The sequence below is a fragment of the Eumetopias jubatus genome, unplaced genomic scaffold, assembly GCF_037043125.1.
Source record: "Eumetopias jubatus isolate StellerSeaLion01/CBP00866 unplaced genomic scaffold, mEumJub1_p1.0 scaffold_12, whole genome shotgun sequence".
Lineage (NCBI taxonomy): Eukaryota > Metazoa > Chordata > Mammalia > Carnivora > Otariidae > Eumetopias > Eumetopias jubatus.
In genome coordinates, this window is record NW_028274818.1 from 108513493 (window position 1) to 108536890 (window position 23398).

The 23398-nt window shown below is 40.5% G+C and overlaps 1 protein-coding gene across 1 annotated transcript in view; it reads right to left on the reverse strand.

The window, feature by feature from the left end:
- The window catches only part of SDK1 (sidekick cell adhesion molecule 1), an 876702-nt gene that overhangs the window by 515443 nt on the left and 337861 nt on the right, over positions 1-23398 (reverse strand). Inside the window, exon 2 of the mRNA XM_088017186.1 lies at positions 3285-3444. Coding sequence (XP_087873312.1) covers positions 3285-3444 — 160 coding nt within the window. The remainder of the gene's footprint in view (positions 1-3284; positions 3445-23398) is intronic.

Genomic DNA, 23398 nt, shown 5'->3' on the forward strand with positions numbered 1-23398 from the left:
GAATAATCTTTTTTGCAAACGTTAATCAAAGTGTCTTCTGAGTAAATGTTTGAGAAAAATACAAAGCCCTAACTTTCCTCTTGTGCATGTTCCTTCTGCATCAAGATAGAACACGGATCTGATCGAAGTAAACAACACTTTCTACCTCCTCCTCCCTGAGATCTCCAACTGAGGCCTCACCACACTCTTCTCTCAAAGGAGGGTAAAATGCAGACAGAACATGCTTCATAAAAGGGTACTTCTCGACTTCATTCTTCTTTCTGACAAATCCTGAGTACTCGACTCCTGCTCTGTATAAGTGGACAAACCCCAGGGTGCAGCTGTGGGTTTACCACCTAGATAAAACAAGATGCCCTTGTCTGCCATGGATCTAGCTTGCACACTCTTTGCTTTGCTCTCATTACACGTTCCTTGAGGCACAATATAGTCTTTGATAACAGCCAGAGAATGGAAAAGGTGGGGATGTTAAAATTGGTACAGCTCTTGCTGCCTCACTACACAACATATCCAAATTTTTAAAAACCCAAAATTGATCAAAATATCCCATTTCTAGTGTCCTATTTTCCCCTAAAGGGAATATGTGAAAGGCAAGAAGTTCTTCTGGGGTTGTTTAAAAGAGCCCCACATTTTGTTCAAGCCAAATATTCGGAACTATGCACTTGTCTTGCATCCTTGAGAGGCAGTTCCATAGGAGGACTCGGGGAGAGTGAGCCTTCCTTCTGTGAACTGGGAGAAAGAGCACAAAGGGGGCAGGGGAAGAGAACCACAGGTGCCTACACAGAGGCATGTTCTCAGTCAGCTCAACCTCAGAAAACACACATATGGAAACTGAACATCTAAAAAGAAATTCCTTGGCCACTATCCATGGCCCTGTTCCCCAATTTGAAGACCATCATTATAGACCATCCACATTACTACTTTTTGTAGGGAAGAATAATCTGGAGTCTTCTGAAATTTCATTCCTTTCTTCCTGGGGCATACAAAACATTATGTCACTTCATTTTTATGAGAAATCTCTGAGGTGGGTTATATCACACCCATCTTACAGATGAGAAAATCAAAATCAAACTGGTTAGGTCACTTGTCCAAAGTAACACACAGAAGTTGAATAGAAATATCTGGATTCAAGGTACCAGCTGTTAAAGCCCATTACTCACATGTGGTTCTCATTTCTAAGCTTGCTTGTCTTTCCCTTTCTTATGCCCCTCCTACAAAACCAAGTCCCCTAACACCTCATTATAATAATATAGAATGTCAACTAGGATTTACTAGCAGATTGCTTGTGGGCCAGAAAATACACCACTTTACCTACATAGAGCCTTTTAATGCTCACAACACCACAAATGAGGTATGATCATCCCCATTTTGCAGGTATTGGTGGCTTGCCTGAAGTTACATTGCTGATGCTAATTGGGAGTGAGCTGGGATTCAAACCTGGGTCTGTTGAAGTCAACATGATCTTAACTATTATGATAAATTGCTCCTATAACAGCAGATATTCTGACAGTATAGGCCTAATAATGAAAGAGGTGGTCACAAATTTCTATGTCTACAAAGAGCAGATGGATAAGGTAACTGAGCAAAACACGGTTCTTCTGTGTGGGGCAGCAGAGCCAGGTGGCTAGGCCTTCTGAGTGGTCAAGAGGGACCAAAAAGTGCATTTTAATATGAAATCTTACAATTGTTAAATGCTGGCAAGCAATTAAGAAATATATTCTGTGGGTGCCTGGGTGGCTCAGATGGTTAGGTGTCTGCCTTCGGCTCAGGTCATGATACCAGGGTCCTGGGATTGAGTCCCGCATCAGGCTCCTTGCTCCTTGGGAGCCTGCTTCTCCCTCTGCTTCTCTCTCTCTCTCTCTCTCTCCCTCTGTCTCTCATGAATAAATAAAAATAAAATCTAAAAAAAAATATATTAAAAAAAAGAAATATATTCTGTGTGTATATCCATATATATTTTCAACTGATTTTTTAAATACATACACACATAGCACATTCTGGGCGGGCTGGATGTGGTTCATGGAACATCATATTATAACCTCTGACTATTTTAAAATTTTTTTTAAGATTTGGGGCGCCTGGGTGGCTCAGTCGTTAAGCATCTGCCTTCGGCTCGGGTCATGATCTCAGGGTCCTGGGATCGAGCCCTGCATCAGGCTCCTTGCTCAGCGGGAAGCCTGCTTCTCCCTCTCCCACTCCCCCTGCTTGTGTTCCCTCTCTCACTGTGTCTCCTTCTATCAAATAAATAATATCTTTGAAAACAAATTTTTTTAAGATTTATTTGCATAATCTCTACATCCAACATGGGGCTCAAACTCACCACCCTGAGATCAAGAGTTGTGTGCTCTTCCGACTGGGCCAGCCAGATAGATGCCCCTAACTTCTGACTTCCAAAGTGAGTGAGTGATGGCTATGCCCCATGTTCAGAAGCCCATTACTCTATTTAAAATACCTCTGGACAACCAATTCTCTAATTTCCATTAAATAAGAGCATGACACTGCTGATTTGGGGACCTCTTGGACTTTTTAGGCAGTCACTAATTCTCTGTCCTACTCAGAACTAGAGCATCTGTTATAATAACCCTCACATAGAAACAGAAGCTAAATAGATTTAAACATGAAAAGACCTGAGTATTGCAGGGAGACCAGGAGGTTCACAAGTGGGTACCACTGGTCCTGGGAGAAGCCACAGCTCAGGTGTGACCTCATCTCAGCCTCCCCTCCACCTCAGAGCATCATGCTCACTCCTGCACCCTACGCCTAGCACATGCAGGAGTTCAGTAAACATCCTTTTTTGCTGCTGGAACAAGAGACTTTGCTCATGTCCCTCCCCCAAAGCTTCATCTTCTCCCATCCCGACTCTAAAAGTTAGCCAGGTAAATTTTCTGTTGACTGCTCAGAGCTCCAGAAGCTATTGATTTAAAGAGCTCTGTTTAAACATTCATGCTTGTTAAATACGAACAATACTGGTGGGTGGGGCTGTGGCCACAAGACAGCAAATTTATCGTGCTAAAGCTGTTACTTGCATTCCTCCGTAACTATAGCTTTTTTTAGTCTGGTAATTTCACTAACGGGCTTCCTTTTACAAATATAATGATAGACTTCCTAGGTGTAAATACAATGTAGATCAGAATATTAAATCACATTCTAATTAACTCTATTCCTTTAATCCTAATGCATTAGAAATTCAATCAAATATTTTCACCCTTTGTGCTATTATGGTCAATAGGCAAATATTCTAAATACATCAACTTGAAATAGAATCTTATTTTCAAGCAATTAATTACTTATATTCGCTGGTGTAGGTGGTGAGCTCACGGTCATTGTGCATCCACTTGAACTCCAAAGGCCAGCTGCCTTCAGCAAGGCAAGTGAGAACAAGGCGGTTGCCTTCCAGGTGAATCTGCGGTAGGCCTGGCTCCGTTTTAAAATATGGCACAACATCATCTGAAATATTTAAAAAAAAAAAAAAAAAAGAGCAAGAGAGAAAGAAAAAAAAGTGAATGAAGTACACATGAAAATGGCATTCATCCAATTAATCAATCACTTACTTAAACAGACCTAATTTTAAAAACTATAAAATGATGGCTATTTGGCCCAATTAAGTAGCCAATAATCCTTGACCCCTTAGAAACATGTAATACCCTAGATGATATTTCAGAAGGCAGAAAGCTCAATGATCAGCACCATTTAAAAACATCTGACAAGTTCATCGAAGTTATTTCCATTTATGATTAATACCTGTTAAAACGAAGAGGCGTACTGGGCAATCTCTGGTCATGCAAGCCATGGTTTTAACTAGGCATTATATTTTCACAGTAACAACCAATGGTCTACACAGAGGCTCTAAAAGAAATTTCTTCATGTACCTTCAGTTGGTTAAAAAAAAAAAGTAACTAGGATACAAGCAAGAGTAACATGCATACATAAATGACAGGAATCACCATCCAGCTTCCATCTCTCTCTCTGTCACACACACACACACACACACACACACACACACACACACACACACACACACACACGGGGCTATAAAACTGGAAATCTGTGTGTATTTATACAACAAAATCCTACACAGCAATGAGAATGCAACAACTCTTGGCCCACCCTATGAATCTCACAGACACATGTGGAGTGAAAGAAGCCGGACAGAAAGAAGTTTACAGCATATGCTTCCATCCACAAGTTCATGAAAATTCAAAACCAGGCAAAGCTAATCTGTGCTCTTAGAGGTCAGGACAGATGCTACCTCAGGGAGATAGCGACAGTGGAGGGGTGTAACAGGGCAGCTTATGGCGAACAGACCAGGACCTATTTCCTGATGTGATTACACAGGGGCACTTAATTTTGTGAAAATTCATGGAAAATTATTCTATGTAAGATTTGTGCAATTTCTGTATGTACACTTCAGTAGTTAAAAATACATAAATATGAACACAGGACGCTTAGCTTCTAGTTCCGGCCCCATCACTAATTTTCTACATGGACCCTGATTAGGGCATGTGGGTTTTTGTTTCTTCATCACTAAAATAAACAGAATTCTAGCTCCTCACTTTCAAACACAATCCCCCTGGCACACGTGCCTCTCTTGGGCCCCCGACCCTCTCTACTCACACATGAAAATTCTAACTCTGAACCAGGCTGAGCCCTTTCGGGCCTTCCCAGGTGCTCCAACCCACCCCCCACGCGCCCCCAGTTCTGTGTGAGCAGACTCTCTCTCGTCCTTCCAGCTGACAAAACCTCTCCCTACCAACATGCCCCAACAAACCATGACATTTGTTCCAGTCATGGCACCTACAAGGTCTAGAAATGAGAGTACTTATGGATTATACCAACCTACTCTATGCCCTCTTAGTGACTACTTCTGAATCCCAGAACCTAGAATGCCGGAGGCAAAGTAGATACTGAATAAAATATTTGCTGAACAAATAAACAGAGTAACAACAACACAGATAACAGCAATAGCTGGTACTGAGTATTTATTATGTGCTGGAAACTGTGCTAAGCACTTTGTACGCACTACCTCATTTAATTTTCACAAAAGCTCTATGAGACAGATGTCATTATTATATTCCTTATTATATTCCAGATGGGTAAAGGGAGACCCAAGGAAACTAAGTAACTTGCTCAAGGCCACCCAGTGAGTGGTGAAATCACCATTTAAAACTCAGATAATCTGTTACAGAATCCCTGAATTCTATATATTATGACTCTAAATGCCATGGGTTTCTCCTTAAGGAAATCTTCTCAAGAACCCATATCTTAACTTCACATTTTGGATAAATTTGTGGAATTACTAAGCTGGGTTTTTAAATTACTGTATTTTTAACAAATTAAGCATCAAATAGCATATTAACAGAATGCTGTTAATAGCATATTAACTGTATTTTTACATTAAGTTGGAGTACATATAGCTAGGTTTTTTTTGTACTTAATATATACAATTTAATTTTTTAAGATTATCTGAGAGAGAGAAAGAGAGAATGCATGTGCACATGCTAGCAGGGAAGGGGCAGAGTAAGAGAAACTCAAGCAGACTCCATGCTGAATGTGGAGCCCAACGCAGAGCTCGATCATATGACCCTGAGATCATGACCCAAGCCTAAATCAAGAGGTGGATGCTTAACCAGCTGAGCAACCCAGGCGCCCCAATATATGGAACTTAAATATACAGCTAACCCTTGAACAACACAGGGGTTAGGGGCACCAACCCCCCACACAGTCAAAAACCACATACAACTTTTGACTCCCCAAAAACTTAACTACTAATATCCTACTGTTGACCAGAAGCCTTACCAATAATATAAACAGTTGGTTAACACATATTTTGTATATTATATGTATTATATACTGTATTCTTACAATATAGTAAGCTAGAGAAAAGAGATGTTAGGAAAATCATATGGAAGAGAAAATATATTTATAGTCCTGTACTACAAAAAATCCATGTATAAGTGGGTCTACACAGTTCAAACCCATGTTGTTCAAGGGCCAACTGTATAGAGTTTATTTTGCCTTTGTGTTGACCACTGCATTCTACTACTGGTATATTGATAATAGAATATTGCCAATCTCTTACTAGTATTCATTCAAATAATTAAATGTTCAATTGCATTTGTGAATGTGGTATGAGCCTATTAAAAAAAAAAAAAAGGCTTAGCCTAGTCAATGAGATGCCATGCAGAAGCTAAAAGATCAGTAGGATTCAAAAACTCAAGTAGTATTATCTGCAAAGGCCCTGTGGTGGTAGCAAACATGGTGAGTAACCCTGGGAAGTACAAAAGACTGAAAAACAAGCAGATCTATGGGCACATAGAAGACAGAGTGAATGGAAGCAGGGTGAACAAGGTCTAGGCCTTACAGGGTGTTGCAGGCAAGGCAGGCGAACATCCTTGTTTTCAAGTCGTAACTGTGTGATTTTCATTGGTGCCACTTCACATTCAGAAGTGTCCTTCTGTGAATGATAAATTATATGACCACCCTATTCATCGGCCTTGGTCAAAGTACTGCCAGTGTTATGATGATGATGATGATTAGCCTTTATTATGGAAGGACAGCAGACAGCCTTTGAAGAGGCTATGCTGTTAAAAGCTCATCTGGCCACACCATGGGGAAGGAATTAAGAGGGGCTGGAGCAGTGGGATTAAACCAGTTAGGGCCACTGTGGTGATCCAGGCAAATGTTCTCAAAGGCGGCAGTGGTTTGGGCCAAGGTAACAGCAGTGGTTGTAGTGGTGGAGATGGAGAGAAATGGGTTGCTTTAAAACAATATTTAGGTAGCAAAAAGGAAAATTACAGATGGACTGAATATGGGACTGAGGGAGAGAGAGGTGTCAAGAAGGATTCTTAGTTCTCTGACTTGCACGATTTTCTGTTCAACACACACACACAGTGGTTTAGTTATTAGTGCTAGGAATGCAACGGGAGTAAGTAACAGCCGCTGTCCCATAAGAGGCTACAGCTACATCTGATGCAGGAATAGAGAAGGCAAAGTATCAGGCACTGTGACCGAAATTTGTGACTGAAAGACAGGAAGGCAGTCAATCCTCGTCCCATCCCAAGGTGCTACTGCACACCACCCACTCTGAGCCAGCTACAAGGGCATCCTCAGGCCGACTGCCAGCAGTGACAGCGTGTCCAATGTCCCTCTTTGCTACACACTTCATCTAAAACTGTCCACTCTCATGGCCTCATAAGGCTGAAGTGTGATGACTATAGCTTTGACACCTTGGGGTTGACTGAGCTCCAGGCTGTATTAGTGCCCTGCCACTTGAACCATATTTAACGATGGAGAAAGAAATGCCACTTCATATCACTCCAAAGTCCTACAAAAATGAGTCATAAAAAATATATCTTTTAAAAGAAAAAAGCTTCAAAATAGACACTCAAGGATGTGATTTGGTTTTACAACTGACAGAGCATCAATTTATTATATGACTGCTTTAAATGTAAATGATTCCATAATTCAATTTTTCCTAGAATTCATAGTTTACTAAACATGCTTATACTCTGTACAAATTATGCTGCGTACTCTGAACTAGCAGGAAAAGAAATTTTCATAAAGAGTAGTTTCATATGGCTGGCAAGCAAATATCTTGTGATCCAAATGATCACAGAAGTGTGGTTAGCACAGAGACTAACATTTATGATAGGAGGAAGGGAAGCAAATGTGTCCGTGCTCTGGGATCTTACGTGTGTAAGTGACAATCATTATACAAATATTGTAACACAGATTAGCCAGTGTGCAGAATAACAGCGTTATTGCTCTGAACCTGGCCCTATTTACCACTGAAATACATGCAGATCATGAAATTCAGAGGGCATAAAAGCAACAGAGCACAAAAGCTTTGGTGACAAAAAAGAGAGAAAGAAGGGTTGGTGTTCAGGTCCGCACAGACCCTGACAAAAGCATGTGATCCTTATATACCTTAAATGGAACAGAGAAAAGTCTGAAAAGATCCATAAAGACAAAAATGATGGAGTTACCTCTGAAATAAGATCATCAAACTCTGACCTAGGGCAAAGTCAGTGGTCTACCTGGTGCTCAATGAGGGGTGTGCGCGCGCACGCACGTGCACGTGTGTTTTTTCCCAAATAATGAATAGCAGTTCTCCCTCTCCTTGGGAAGAATAAGTAGACATTAAGTCACAGCTTCTAAGTTCTTAACAATGAACACTGTAAGACCCTGGAATGAATTACTACGAAAAACTCTGAAATTTCCATTTTCACATACTTTTAAATAGAACATTAATCAGTTATGAACGAGAGAGTCCCGTCTCTCTGGATAACACAGACTTCAGGGCCATCCAAAGGAGAGCAATGCATGTAATGTCCTCTTAAGATAACATCATGATTTTATGATGTAGAAGTCACTCCCCTAAATGGACTTTCAAGGTTTTGATAGAATGTAAATGGATTTACCTTTACCTGTCCGACATGGGATCATCTTCTGCTCATCTACAAAGGGACCACAACCCATCTGCCACAGTAAAGATCACTGACTTCTGCGGGAAACCAGGGAACGCGCAGCTCTGAAGCAGAAGTCTGTCCTGGGCCTCCAGGTTTCCTACCCTGAAGAAGGGTGAGCTTGCCCTGGGCTTTAATCTGCTCCATCATGGAAAATCCTGGGTCTAGCACCAGAAACTCTCTCGTGGTAGAACGGAGAGGAATCAACTGCTGGTTGCACGAGAGCCCGACTTCAAGCTCCTCTGTGACTCTGCCAATGAGAGAGGCCAGCCAGCATCATTGTGACCGGTTCTGGGACCTCACCTTTCTCCTCCATTTAAAGTGATAATGAATATGAGAAATAATAACCAACTCCTACACAGCAGAGGAGCCAAGTACACCACAGACGAGGGGTGTCTAAGGCAGACGAGTCCCACACGTCCTGGTAAAGTGACGATGAGCACTATTAGGCCTTGGTAATCAGCGCTGTAAATCAGGCGAGGGTCCGGCGGGAAGGATTAGGAATCGCAGCATGAATGGAGCAATCAGCTGGAGCAGGACCTTTGTTACTGAACTCGGCTTTTTCGACAGCTGAATTTCCCAAGGCGACTAATCTTTTGGTTTAAACTACTAATCTTCCTTTCAAAACTTCTTTTATATCAAATTCAAACATTTCCATGCCCCAAGCTTATGAATTCACAACTAACAGAAAGTTTTATTTTTCAAATCCCAGTGAGAAACAAAAGCACAGGGCATAATGCATCATTTGTGAACACCTATTCTGAAAAATACAGGTAGAAGATCCTTTTCTGGTAAATATAGTCATTCAAATCCCTGCTGCTGGCAGGTCATTATGTACACCTACTGAAGCTGGGAGTTCAACCTCACAGTGTGTTATGCTTTCTCATAATAGTAGTATTAATCTTTTTAAAGGCAACAGTTGTGCATTTCAAGTGTATTCCTGAGGTAAAAATGTAAATATGATCAGGTATGTTCTACTACAGTTAAATATGCAAATATGGAAAGGTCGCCCTTCAATGATGAGACGATCCTTTAAGATAATTCTCTTTGGACCAAGTCCACCACGTGCTTTAGAACAAGCTGATTCAAGCTGTGCTTTCTGGGACCACCTACAGAAGCCCTTGCTGGCTACAGGTGAAATGAAGGAGGACACAGCTCTGTCATCAGAGCTAATTCTCAGGCTTCATTCTCCTAGCTTATCAGAAATATTTATAAGTATTTTCCAGTGACAGACCCATCATATTCTGTGGGTCTAAAAAAAAAAAAATCAGCCAACCTCTCCGTATGTCACTTTATATATTTCCACTACTGCCTTCTAAAATAAATGAGTATCAGAAATTTCAGGGCAAAAGGTAGCTACCGTTGAACAAATATATGTATTTTAAAGACAATAAAAAATAAACATGATGACTACAAAATATACCGTGTTTCCCACATTTATACTCTCGAGCATGTCTGATGGGGCGGGACTGCAAGTTTCACCGGAAGGCAAGTCGCCACTCTGCACTCCAGGAGCCAGGAGACCCCTACCACCCTGCCAGTCCCCACAGAGCTCAGCCCAGAAGAGGCGCAGGCAGGAGCACAAGGCTGCTGATGCTCTGCAGCCACAAAGCCCCCCACCCCAAGCATTCACAGAGTGTCTCCTGGCTGCTCAGCACTGGGGACACAGCTGGTCCCTGCCATGAGGAGCCACAGTCCAGGAAGTGTGATGCTGGTCGGCAAGAGGACAGAGGCAGGAAGCCACTGCCTGAGGGGGCCCTCGATGGGTTCACGGCCACGGACGTCCCATGGCTGAAGTGTCTACAAGTCAGCCAGGGAAGGAGCTGAAGGGGCATCAGTGCCCAGAGAGCCCGGGGCAGTCTGACTCAGGCTTCCCAGGAACTGAGGCTCCAAGATCTCACAGAAATGTGAGGGCTCAGGTACCTTTCTTAGTGCTGCTTATGCTGCACAGTGGCTTTCAAAGGCATTTGAAGGCTTGTTAAAGAACCATCCCATCCTTGATGACAAATGAGATTTTTTTAGATTATTGCACCTCTCCACCGCAATTAAGAAGTGGACTTGTGCAAGCCTGTGTGCGTGTGCGTGTGTGTGTGTGTGTGTGTGTGTGCGTGCACGCGTGCCTGGCCTGTGAAAGGTGAGCGGGGCTGTAGGAGCATCCTGGCCGCTCTGGAGAGGCCCCTGAGGGTGAGGGATGGCCTGGTGTGGGGTGGCAGTGACTGCTAAGCTTGGTCAGGGACTGACTTAGGGGAGCCTGAGCACACCATACGAGCAAGTACACCTCACCCCTCTCCTGAGGCTCTGGCCCATTGTCTTCTGAAGGGCACTATAATCAGAAGGGGGAAAGGAAAAAAAGCTCCCAGTATATATTCCCAGAACTCACCATAAAGTCATCATTTTGGACTCAAAAGTTCGACTAGGAAGTGTGGGATTTTCTCTGAGTAGTGTCTGCAGTCTTCTCTTGGCATCTGGATCTGTGCATAACAAAACCCAGAAAGCAGGAGGGGCCCTGGGGTTTCCATTAAACAGTACTGAGAACAGCTTGATGATGCATTCAGTCAGGGGGAAGTCAAGCTGATTATCTCTGTTTTCTCTGAAATCAATGCGAATTAACAGCATATTTAAGGGAACTCGTGGGGTAAACCTACCCTTCCAATATTTTCCCCTAAAAAACCATTCAAGCTTTCAGTGAGATTAATCTACAGTGAAGCTTATGGTAGAAACATAAATGGTTGTATTTATGTACTGGTTTGATCCTGCACTATGCTAATATATTTCAGCATATAAATTAATAATAAGAAGAGGGAGAAGGATAAAAGCAATTCCCCTACTTCTCCAAACTAAAATAAGCTTCCAGCTCTCCAATATTTTATTTCAAAGTAGAATTGGACTAAATTGTCATTTCTATGGTTTGTAGTGAAAAAGTAGGGCCAACCCAAATGAGAGAAGAGTTACCAGAAATAACCAACATTTTCCTTGAACATGGTACAGTATTTCTTTCAAATAATCCTAAAAGTCCAATTCAAATTAAATAAAAGGCTGAAAAGTCCAAGAAAAGAAATTCAGAGGTGATTTACCTTGCCCTGCTTATATGCTTACGGTGAATTTATGCCACGTATGTACTGACATCAAAAGTGGGACTCAAAAGGTACCTAAATGGTAAAGATTTAACTTTAGAGCAAGAAAAGTACATGGGAAAGGAACTTCTTATGGATACCAAAGTTCCAATAGATAAGGCCTATTGATTTTGACAAAGTTACAATATTTTGGCCTATCTCACACTTTGAGTGGATTTCTTATGCCTGCGTGACTTTGTTGGGTTGCTGAGTTATGTAGCTCTTCCAAATGTTGACATATTTCGTTATGCAATATAAAAAATATCACACATTAATACAGCTCCATATCTCATCAGAAAAATCCCTAAATGATGGGAACTGTCCAGCTCAGGGTGGCATATACAAAATATCCAAAATTCTAATTTTTACTTAAGAGTTCAATTTTTAGGGGTGCCTGGATGGTTTAGTCAGTTAGGTATCCCACTCTTGATTTCGGCTCAGGTCATGATCTCAGGGTCATGGGATTGAGCCCTGTATTGGGCTTCATGCTGAGCACTGAGCCTGCTTAAGATTCTCTCTCTCCCTCTCCCCATTCCCACTCATACTCTCTCTTTAAAAAAAAAAAAAAAAAGAGAGAAGACAGAAAATTAATGGATCAAAAGGAAAGGAAATTTTCAAGGAAAAAGAAGTGTAAAGTTTTTTTTTTAAAGATTTTATTTATTTATTTGAGAGAGAATGAGAGATAGAGAGCACAAGAGGGAAGAGGGTCAGAGGGAGAAGCAGACTCCCCACTGAGCAGGGAGCCTGATGCGGGACTCGATCCTGGGACTCCAGGATCATGACCTGAGCCGAAGGCAGTTGCCTAACCAACTGAGCCACCCAGGCGCCCCAAGAAGTGTAAAGTTCTAACAAGATTGAAAGAAATAGAGAAAATACAAATTAATACCAGCAATGAAATAGGGGCTATCACTACAGATCTTGCAGTCACTAAAAAAGGAATACAATGAATAACTTTAAACTCATTAATTTGAGAACTTAGAAGATGTGAATTCCTGAGAAACTATAAACTACAAAAATTCAGCCAAAATGAAATCTACAGCCTGAATAGCCCTGTAACCAATTAAAGAAATTGAATTTGTAATTAAAAAGCTTCTGAGAAAAACCTCCAGACCCAGATGGTTTCACTAAAGAATTCTATCAAACATTTAAAGAATTAACATCGACTTTACATATTCTTGTCCAAAAATCAGAAGAGAAAGAAATGTTTCCCAACTCATTTTTTGAGCCTAGTTTTTCCCTGATATAAAATCTTGGCAAAGATAATACAAAAAAGTCAATTATATACCAATATCTCTACTGAACTTAGACACAAAAATCTTCAACAAAATATTAGCAAGTCAAATACAGTAATGTATTAAGAGAATTATATGCCAAGATTGAGTGGAATGTATTCCAGGTATGCAAGGCTGGTTCAAAATTTGAAAAATCAATCAGCATAATTTACCATATCAATGAGCTAAAAAAAATCTGTGATCTATCAACTACAGCAGAAAAAGCATTTGACAAAATCCAACACCCATTCATAAAGTTAAGAAGAAAAAAAAACACTCTCACCAAAGTGAGAATAGAGAGGAACTTTCTTTATAAAGAAAATCTACCAAAAACCTACATCTAATAACATCTTATTCAACAGTTAAAGACTGAATACCTTTCCCCTGAACTTAGTACCCAGTCAAGAATGTCTGCTCTCATCAGTCCTATTCAAGGTCTAGCCACTGAAATAAGAAACAAAATAAATAAATAAAAGACATACATATTGGAAGGGAAAAATGAAATTGTCCCTATTTGTAGATGACATGATTGTGTCTGTAGAAAATCCCAAAGAAGCTACACACACACACACACACACACACACACACACACCCCTTCTAGAATTAATAAGTGAGTTCAACAAGGTTGTAGGATACAAGATCAACACACAAATCAATCACATTTCTATAAACTACCAATAAGTAGAAACCAAAATTATACACACAATACCATTCATAATTACTCCAAATAAAATGAAATGCTTAGGTATAAACTTTATAAAATATATTATCTGAACATTATAAAATGCTGATCACAGATATTAAAGGATCTAAACAAATATTTAGAGATATACCATGTTCATAGATTTGAAGACTCAACATAGTAAAGATGTCAATTCTATGCAAACAGATATATAGGGTTAATGGAATTTCTGTTAATACACCAACAACATTCTTTGTATATATACACAAGATTATTCTAAAATTAATATAGAAAGGCAAAGGAACTAGAATATCTAAAACAATTTTGAAAATGAAGAAGAGGGCACCTGGGTGGCTCAGATGGTTAAGCATCTGCCTTCAGCTCAGGTCATGATCTCCAAGTCCTGGGATAGAGCCCCACATCTGGCTCCCCGCTTGGGGGGAGGGGGGAGGAGGCTGCTTCTCCCTCTCCCTCTGCCTCTCCCCCTGCTGTGCTCCCTCTGTCTCTCTCAAATGAATTAAAAAAAAAAAAATCTTAAAAAAAAAGTGAATAAGAAAATGAGAGGTATCAATCTTCCTGATTTTAAGACTTATTATATAGCTACAGTAAATCAAGACAATACGGTATTAATAGGAGATAAGAAATCTGAATATCAGTCAGTCCAGAAATTCTAACCACTGTGTAACAGAATTCCAGAAAAAGAAAAAACAGAGTAAAATAAAGAGGAAATTATCAAAATATTGATACACAAAATATTCCCTTAACTGAGAGACATAAATATTCAAATTAAAGAGCCTGTTAAATGCATAGCATAATGAATTTTAAAAATCCCCATATCAGGTTACACTGCTATGAAATTTCAGAGTATTGGGGATAAAGAGAAGATACTAAAATCTTCAAGTCATAAATAACTAGTTCACATTAAAAGATTGTAAATATGGATGTCATCCGACTTCTCAACAACATAGTCAAAGCTAGAAGTCAATGGAGCAACAGCCTCAAATGTTGAATAAATATTTGCCTCCCAGAATTCAACATTCAAATTATCAATTAAGCATGAAAAGATACATATTATTTTCATATTAATACATATTAACACTTTCAGGGTCTCAAAAAATATTTTCCATACATGCTTTCTCATGAAACTACTAAAAGATGTACTCTACTAAAATTAGAGTATATATTAAGGATGAGAAAGAGGTGGGATTTAGGAAACAAGGTACATGTTTGAGAGGAGCAAAGAGAAGGGCCAGGAGCACATCTATGTGGAATACCTAGAGAACAGCTGGGCCAGGCAAGAGCATGATGGCAGATGACTCCCAGAGCAACCTCCTTAAGAACAAAGAAAAGCTGATGCATTGGGCTGGGTGGGAAAATCATAATCTTTGGAGTTGGAAAGTCTGAAAATAATTAGTAACAGGAACATAGACAAATAGATAGGTGGGGGGAAGGGAATTATTAACTTCAGAAAGCAAAATACTTTGAACAAGAAAGGAAATGTAATTACAAAATATTAGACAGAAAATTAGTCAAACATTTTACATCACTTTAAAAATTTTGATATATTTGGAAAACAGGAGGGAAAGCAAGGATATATAAGAATGTGAAATCCTCACCTTCATAACAAAAAAACAAAAAAGGGAAAAAATGATAAAATTTGATAAATCAAGAACTAGCATTCAATGAAGAATAATTCAGGGAGGAGTGGAGCCAGGGACTTCTGAGTTTGTGCATTTTTTTTTTTTTATTTTCCTTTATTGGCCTTCCAATTCTGTTTCACTGTGGTAAAAAATTTTAAGTGATTTAAAAATGAAATCAACAGTCACAAATAGCCTGACCTTCAACTAAAGAGTGGAGCATGCTACAATCAAGTTAGAATGACAAAAGAGGGGAGGGGAAGGAAGGGAGGGGAAGGGGAGGGGAGGGGAGGGGAGGGGAGGGGGGGAGGGGAGAGGAGGGGAGGGGAGGGGAGGGGAGAGGAGGGGAGGGGAGGGGAGGGGAGGGGAGGGGAGGGGAGGGGAGGGGAGGGGAGGGAAGGGGAGGGAAGGGAAGGGAAGGGAAGGGAAGGGAAGGGAAGGGAAGGGAAGGGAAAGACAGTATGGTATTGGCAGAGAGGTAGAACTTTTTTTTTTTTTAAGATTTTATTTATATGCGAGAGAGAGAATGAGAGAGAGAGAGCACGAGAGGGAAGAGGGTCAGAGGGAAAAGCAGACTCCCTGCTGAGCAGGGAGCCCGATGCGGGACTCCATCCTGGGACTCCAGGATCATGACCTGAGCCGAAGGCAGTCGCCTAACCAACTGAGCCACCCAGGCGGCCAGAGAGGTAGAACTTTATATCAAAGAAATGAATAGAGAACCTAGAAAAACCCCAACACAAGTATAGCCAACTGATTTTTGACAAAGATGAAAAACATATTCAACAGAGGAGAGATAGAGGTGCCTAGGAGGCACAGTTGGTTAAGTGTGTGACTCCTGGTTTCCATTCCGGTTATGATCTTGGGGTCATGAAATCAAGCCCTGCATCCAGCTCTGTGTACAGCACAGAGTCTGCTTGAGATTCTCTCTCCCTCTCCCTCTGCCCCTCCCACTCGTACACTCTCTCTCCCAAATAAATAAGTAAATCTTAAAAAAAAAAAAAAGAGGAAAGATAGTCTTTAAAACAAATGGCACCAGAGCAACCAAATATCCAGAAGATTAAAAAAAAAAAAAAAAAAAGAACCTCTACCTAACCTTCTTATTTCATATAAAAATTAACTCAAATGGATCATGGGTTTAGGTGTAAAACCAGAAAACTGTTGGAAAAAATATTAGTGAAAATCCTTAAAATCTACAGCTAGACAAAGAGTCTCAGACCTGACACCAAAAGTATAATGCATTAAAAGCAACAACAACAACAAATTGAATCTTACCAAAATTTATTTATTTATTTATTTATTTTTAAAGATTTTATTTATTTGAGAGAGAGAATGAGAGAGAGAGAGCACATGAGAGGGGTGAGGGTCAGAGGGAGAAGCAGATTCCCTGCTGAGCAGGGAGCCCAATACGGGACTCCATCCTGGGACTCCAGGATCATGACCTGAGCCGAAGGCAGTCACTTAACCAACTGAGCCACCCAGGTGCCCGAATCTTACCAAAATTTAAAACTTTGCTCTCCAAAAGTCTCTGTGAAGAGGATAAAAAGACAAGCTCAGATTAGGAGAAAATAAGTCCAAACCACATATCTAAAAAGGACTAGTATCTAAAATATATAAAGAACCCTCAAAAGTTAACCGTACAAAACAAATAATCTAAATAGAAAATGGACAAAATATATAAACAGACATTTCACTGAAGAGGATCTATGGATGGCAAATATACACATGAAAAGATGTTCAACATCATTAACATTAGAGAAATACAAATTAAAACCATAATAAGTTATCAGCACATACCTATCAGAATGGCTAAATTAAAATATAGGGACAACACCAAATGCTGATGATGTAAAAAAAAAAAAAAAAAAAAAACTGGATTACTCATACGCTACTGGTGGATGCATGAAGCAATACCATCATTCTAGCAAACAGTTTGGCGGTTTCTGATAAAACTAAACATGTATCTACCATACAGACCCAGCAATCGCACTCTTAGGCATTTATCCCAAAGAAATGAAGACTTCTGTTTACATAAAAACCTATACAAGATGTTAATAGCAGCTTTAGTCGTAACAGGCAAAAACTGGATAGAACCCAGATGTCCCTGAAAGGTTAGTAGTTGGACAAACTATAGGACATCCAAACCATAGCACACTGCTCGGTAACACAAAAGAACAAACTACTGATACACACAACAACCTGGACGAATTTCCGAAGAATTCTGCTGAGTGAAAAACAAAATCTAATCCCAAAGGTCACATACAATAGGATTCCTTTTATATAACACTGCTGAAATGACAAACTCATAGAAATGGAGAACAGACTAGGGGCTGCAAGGGCCAGAAATGGGGGCGGGGTGGGGGTGGAGGTCACTGGAAGGGCAACATAAGGGATGCTCTATGTTGACTGCACTGACGTCAGTTGTCTGGTTGCAATCAATAACTGTTCAAGATATTTCCATTGGGGAAAACTGAGTAAAGGGCACAGAGGGACAAGGGATCTCTTTCTATTAGTTCTAATAACTCCTTTGAATGTATGAGTATCTTTAAAAAAAAAAAGTTTAATTAAAACAATGCACTGTTAAGTACATTGTTAACGAAGGAATACGAAAGCCACAAAGTGGAAGAAAATATTCTGGGGGTTACACTGATCTTGAAAAAAACCTGTTTCCAAATTATATAAAAATGCCCACAACTCAATGATTAAGATGAAAAGAAACACATAAGCAAAAGGAGCAAAAAGGCTTGAACGTGGAATTCCCAAAGGAAAATATACAAATAGCTACCAGGCACATAGGAAGTGTTTAACATCATTTGCCACTACGGACTATATGGCTCAGTGGAAAAAGACAAACAACACTAAATGTCGGCAAATGTGTGTTGCCATGGCAGCTCTCCCCCGTCACTGACAAGACTGTATAAATGGTACAACCACTTGGGGGAAAGGTTTGGCAATTTCTTATAAAATTAAACAAATATCTACCCAATGACCCAGAGGTTCTAGGCCCAGATATTTCTTCAAGAGAGATTTCTTGAAGAAAGCACACATCCGCACAAATAAGTTTACATGAATAGTCATAGTAGCATTATTTATAATACCCTAAACTGAAAACAACAGAGATGTACCTCAATAAAAATGAACAAACTGATAAACTCAACACAATGGAGGAATTTCAGACATCATGCTGGGTGAAAGAAGCCAGCCATAAAACCGCCCGTGTTACATGACTCCCTTTATACGAAATTCAAGCACAGGCAAAATTAATCTATGTGAAAAGAAATCAGAAAAACGGTTGCCTACAGGGACAGAGATTGATTGGAATGGGCATGCATGAGGAAATCTGCTGGAGTGACAGAAACATTCTCCATCCGGACTGAGGTGGTAGCTGCATGAGTCTATACATTTGTCAAAACTCATTGAATTGTACACTAAATATCTGTGAATTTCACTACTTAAAACTTTATCTCAGTTAAAAGTCCTTAAAGCATACATCTATCTAGCCTTTCAGGATGGAGACACACCTTCCTCAGTCCCTGGCTCACACTGCTTGAAGGCAGTAACTTTGTCTACTCTGGGGGTCACTGGCACTGCAAAAGACAAGCTCCTGCATTATCATGCTAACAAGCCTGTTGTCTGTTACTGAGCTTTTAATCCTCCTAGTACCATTTAACTCTTCAGGTGCATCTTATCTTCTAATCGGATGGAGGAGCGAACAAGATTATAGTTCCTATTCGTAGTACTAGTGCTACTATCTAACAATTATTGAGCATTTACTGCATACCCAGGAAGAAATGTTTTAATAAACAAAATCTCAGGTATTCCCCCAACAACTGCATCAGACAGAGGTCATATTTTATGCCCATTATACAAATGAAAAAACTGAGAAAGAGATTAGGCACCTTGTTCAAGACCACAGAGACAGTAAATGGTAGTATCAAGGTCAAACTTCTTTGCCTCATTCCATGAAAATGCACTCTGCCCACTGGCCCTCTGGTTCAGAATGTAAACTAAAAATGAATAGAAACATAATTGCATGACAAAATACTAACATTAGTGTTGGTGAGTTTTATATCAGAGGAGTTGATTCATGTTTCTGTTTCAAAAACCAGAAAATATGCACCAAATAAGCCTCTTACCCAAGATCAAGCTATGTGCAGATAAGCACTATTAGAAAAGCCATCAGAGATAATCAGTGCCATAGCCACAGATTTCGTGCAGGTAACATTCAATGGACGGGTTAAATTGAGGTATAAAAATGAATATATATAATTTCCTATAAGCAAAATCACATAAAGTCACCAATGCTACAGAAAAACCACTGTGAAGTGGCCAGCTGAATAGCTTACATAATTCAGGCAAGATGGGGGGAAAAAAAATTTAAAAAAGGGAGAAAAATGGCCAACATTTGACTTCAATCTTCTAAGAGTTGCTGAGAACAAACTGAAACTCACAGTGTGGCAACAAAGGCATTTTCCATGTTACCAATTTAATTTGTAAAAATTAAAACACAAAAGTAGAGATGAAATCAAACAAAATGATCTCTCTACACATAAACCTATTAAGAAATGATTAAACTCTACACACTAATGATGACTTAGCTTTATCTAGAGCTAAAGTTTTCTTACTGTTAATGAGATGCAGACAGGACTCTTTGCATATGCCTGACTCAGAAGCCATCTTCACTCTTGTCATGGTTGCAAACTTTATAAAAGAAGAGACTGATATTTCTTATATCCCTACGATCTCTAAACCAAGAAGCCGGTTTTCATACAGTCAATAGTATATTTAGGCTAATAAGCACAATGAAAAATGTTCGACATCAGTCATTAGAAAAATCAATATCACAATGAGATAACCCATCCCAAACCACTCACACGAAGGGCTGTCATCAAAAAGACACTAACAGGAGCCGGCAAAGATATGGAGAAATTGAAATCCTTATAGGTTGCTGGTGGGAATATAAGGTGCAAATCGTCTACCAGTTCCTCAAAATGTTAAAGCAGTTACCATACGACCCATTAATTCCACTCCTGGGTATATGCCCAAAAGGAATGAAATGTATGGGTTATGTCCACACAAAAATTTGTACATGAATGGTCATGGCAGCGTTATTCCTAAGAGCCAAAAAGTGAAGCAACTCAAATGTCTGTCAAGTGATGGCTGGATAAACAACATGTGGTAAATACCTATGCGATGTAATATTATTCAACAATCAAAAGGAATTAAATACACGACCCATCCATGCTGCAACATGGATGAGCCTTGGAAACGTGTGGAATGGAAGCAGCCAGTCACAAAGGACCATGTGTTGTGTGAGACTGCATTGATAGGAATGTCCAGAATAGGCAAATCCACACAAAGTAGATGGGTGGTTATGTGGCAGGCAGGGAAGGACAGCAAGGAGGGAGTGCAGACAGGCTGCTAGTAAGATGATTTGGGGATGTTCTAAAATTAGAATATGGAAATGTTGGCACAACTCTAAACATATTAAGAATCTTGAGTTGACACTTTAAACAGATGGACTTTATGGCTATAAATTCTATCTCAATAAAGCTGTTAAAAGAGTGTATTTAGGAAACAAGAATAGCTATTTGTGCTAAGCACGGTAAGTACTATTATTTTTACTCTCTTACAGACGAGGAACCTGAGGCACAGAAGGGTCAAGGAAATCTGTGCAGGGGTACATAGCTGAGAGGTGACGGAGCCAGACCTGTGCCCAGGGAGCCTGTCTGCAAAGTTTGCTCTCTTGTCCACTGTGCTGTCTGTGCTCTCAAATAGAGCCAACCTTCTGGGTACCCGCTGTGGCCAGTGAAAAGGAGAAGGGCAGGGAGACTGGAGGGGACACAGGAGAAATGACAAGAGAAACAGGGAAGGACAGTTGCCTTAAGTCTGCAGGTACATTCTTGAAAGCTAAAAGGCTCTCCCCAGTAGCTAGGGGTACCCTCTTTTGGATCAAGTCCTTAGACAATAATCATGGTCCAAACAAGCAGAATTATACAAAGATGAGCTAAGTCCTTTCAGAGCCAGCAAGGTCTCCAACTAAAGCAAAATGTCAGGAAAGGTGGGAAGGGATGGCCCACGTGGAAGTGCTCTACACTGACCCCAACTCCTAAACACTAGAAAGGGAGGCCAGGGTCGGCAGCTGAGAGTAGAAATCAGTGAAGGCCAGGGCCCCGATGGAAGCCCTGATGCTGAGAGAAGCAGCATTACTGCCTAAGAACGTTCTTTAGGTCAATAAATAAGCCTAAAGATGAGTAAGACTTCTTAAAACAGTACCTAAACCCTAGCTTGTTGTCACAGATACTAACTCAACTCAAATACTTTTCCCCACAAGTCAATGGAGGCAGGCTCTCTTCTGCACCCCCATTAAGTTCCAGTGGCAACACTAATTTTCACGGGAGTCAACAATGTTTTTACAGAAGAGCTCTCTTCTCCTAGGTACATGTCCCAGGTCCTCATAAGCCTGTGGAGGGAAGTGGGGCAGGAGGGCATGGACTCCAGATTACTTATCCCCAACTGGCTCCTTTCCACCTTCACCCCAAGGATGGTAACAAGCAATGCAATAAAAGCCCTAGCCTACCAGTTAGCGCTTCAAAACCATGCAGCAAACATAGACTTTCAAACTGTCATATAAAATGTTAAAGATCTGGCAATCTAAGCTCTTTCTGGATTTGTGATTTGGCCAAGTTCCTCTTTGTCTAAAGAGGTGACATTTACCCAAACAGGGCTCCCACAGCAGGAGTCCCCAAGCTCCTTCCGCCTGCTGTGCATTACACAATGGCCATGTAAAGGAACGTCTGGCGGCAGCTCAGAAAGGAAACAGAACACCAAGATACGTAAACAGAGGATAAAATCCAGCTCAGGGAAAAATAAATAAGTAACTTTCACTGGGCAGAATTCAGCAGCAGCAATACACAAACTGCATCATTAAAATGACCAGGAGGTAGACAGAAAGAAAAGGGCAGTACGTGGAGTTGTAATTATCTGGACTATTAAAAGACTTAAAATAGGTGCAGTTTCTCAAATTTGCAAGGCTTGAACCTTGAGTGCTCCTTCTCATTCTGCAAGGATTCTGTTATTCTGAAATGTTTGGATGTAAGGGGGAGTGGGGAATGGCAATTATATTTTTAAATGGCATGTAATGTTTTTACCATAGCTAGCTGACATTTTATAGTAAGACATCATTTTCATTTCAAACCGTTGGGTGATTCTTATAATGACTTGAGGAGCTCTAAGGAAATAAAGTGCCAGCAGGCAGTCAGTCAAATACTAAGAAATTCCTCACTCCACAGGCAGTAATCAGGTTGAAATACTTCTTCCATTACTTCCAAAAATAGAGCAGATAGTGATACACAGGTCTTCCCAGCTTCAAAACTATGATTTCCACAAATGGTAAAAATATATTCATTTGTTTTTGTACAGAACCATCAATAGCCTTGTTTGTAATCTGTATCAGGGCATCTAAGAAAAGTAGCTTTTGGGGAAATTTATTTAAATCTTTGCCTCTCAAACTTTAGACCCCATCCAAGGCTGACAATATCTGATCCTGATACACCCACAAAAATTTGAGAATCACCAATTTAAAGGTTTTCTTCTCTTTCGGCAAATTTTGCAAGCATTTTAAAAATAAGCCTCATCGGGCGCCTGGGTGGCTCAGATGGTTAAGCGACTGCCTTCAGCTCAGGTCATGATCCTGGAGTCCCGGGATCGAGTCCAGCATCCGGCTCCCTGCTCAGCGGGGGTCTGCTTCTCCCTCGGACCCTCCCCCCTCTCGTGCTCTCTCTCTCAAATAAATAAATATTAAAAAATAAATAAATAAAAATAAGCCTGTTTGAAATACAATAAAAAACGGCATATGTGCATCCTAGTATGTCCATGTGCACACGGACACACACATGCGCGCATACACGCCACACCGCCTCGTAGGTCCATGTGTACACGGACACACACATGCGTGCATACACGCCACACCCCCTCGTAGGTCCATGTGCACACGGACACACACATGCGCGCATACACGCCACACCCCCTAGTAGGTCCATGTGCACACGCACACGCACACTTGCACACACACACCGAAGTGAGTTCAAAGATTTTGGACAATTCCAGTAGCGGTGGCCCCAACATGACCATTAGCCCTTTTCCACCCATCAGTGCACAGCGGGCCCACAGCAAATTCTATCAAGAAATACACCAAAGGCCCTTGGTGCGTGTTCTTTCAAAGGAGAAAGCCCCA